The sequence below is a fragment of the Gavialis gangeticus genome, unplaced genomic scaffold (genome assembly GCF_001723915.1).
Source record: "Gavialis gangeticus isolate Ggan-Ray unplaced genomic scaffold, GavGan_comp1, whole genome shotgun sequence".
Classification (NCBI taxonomy): Eukaryota; Metazoa; Chordata; order Crocodylia; family Gavialidae; genus Gavialis; species Gavialis gangeticus.
The window spans coordinates 13240038-13241346 of NW_017728980.1; the positions used below are offsets into that span (position 1 = coordinate 13240038).

At 67.2% G+C, this 1309-nt stretch overlaps 1 protein-coding gene across 1 annotated transcript in view; it reads right to left on the reverse strand.

Moving 5' to 3' along the window:
• NLRX1 (NLR family member X1) overlaps positions 1-1309 on the reverse strand; it is an 18781-nt gene that overhangs the window by 7012 nt on the left and 10460 nt on the right. The window contains exon 8 of the mRNA XM_019510349.1: positions 1130-1260. Coding sequence (XP_019365894.1) covers positions 1130-1260 — 131 coding nt within the window. The remainder of the gene's footprint in view (positions 1-1129; positions 1261-1309) is intronic.

Below are 1309 nucleotides of genomic sequence, written 5' to 3' on the forward strand. Positions count from 1 at the left end.
AGCGGACCCCTCCTGCCCCCACCACCCAACAAGGGCCCAGGCTCTGCAGCCAGGCCAGGAGGTGATGCCCAGGGGAGGACGGCGTCTCCTGGGGCAGCCCCAGGGCAGGGCACCTTCATCTGGGGTTTACAGCCCACGTGCCTGGGTCCTGCTCCTGGGTCCTGCAGGCACCGCCTCACCTAACCCCTGTTCATAAAGCTTCTGCACTGCAGCGAAACCCTGAGACACCCTCCTCCAGAGAGCCCCGGCTGCTCTGGCAGTCCAGAGCCTCCTCCTGCCTGCCCACGGTGCATCCCCGGCTTCATGCTCCTGCCCTTCGGCTTGATCCGCTCTCGTTCCCTACCTGGCGCCTCCTCCCAGCTCTGTCCACAGGGCCCAACCAGCCCCCAGCCCCTCCGGCAGAAAAGCACAGCTCCCCAAGCCCCGACGTGCCTGGCAGCCCCGTTCTTGGGCATGAGCTAGGTTGCACGTGTGACACCCCTGAGCGCTGGCCCAGCAGGCACCGTGCGAGTGCTCTGCACCACAGCTGAGCCCCAGGGACTGGGCAGCACCAGCCCCTGGTGCTGGGGCTTGCTCTGGAGACACCAGTGCAGGAGGACTGGCCAGGCCCAGCCAGGCAGAGGACACAGCAAGGCTCCGCGGTACAGAGAGGAGGACCATGGGGGTCCTCACCATGGGAAGCAGCCCCAAGCAGCCCCCCACCCCAGAAGAGGCAGTGGGATTGCAGCCATGCCCCTTGTCCTCTCTCCTGATGGCGGCCCGCCACCCCCTGGGGGAAGGCGATATTGCAGCACCCGGCGCGCAAGAGCTGCCGGCATCGTGCCCAGAGGCCTGCCCGGGTTGTGGTGCCCTTTGATCTAACAAGGAGAGCCGGAGAAACAACAGGGGCTGGAAGCTGGGGTGGGGCAGGGGGGAAGCCCCATCCAAGGAGCCATTGCAAGAGCTCTGCAGGGCCCAGCTGCATGCAGACAGGCTGCTTCCATCAGCAAGGGGCTCTGCCTGATCACACCGATGACCCTGCCCCTCACCCAGCGCTGGCAGCTCCCAGGCGCCGGGCAAGCAGCCGGCACTGGCAAAGCCCAGGCAAGCCCCGGCGTGCAGGCGCAGCCCGGCCCCAGCAGGACTCAACTGGAGCGTCTTGCACCGCAGCAGGATGGGGAAGAGCATCCGCAGGCTGTCGGCGTCGAGGTGGCACAGGGCCAGGTTGAGCTCTTCCACCTTGTGCCCGGCGGTGCCCAGGACAGAGGCCAGCACGGCACACTTGAGCGGGGTCATCTTGACGGAGGAGAGGTTGAGGGCCGGCAGGGAG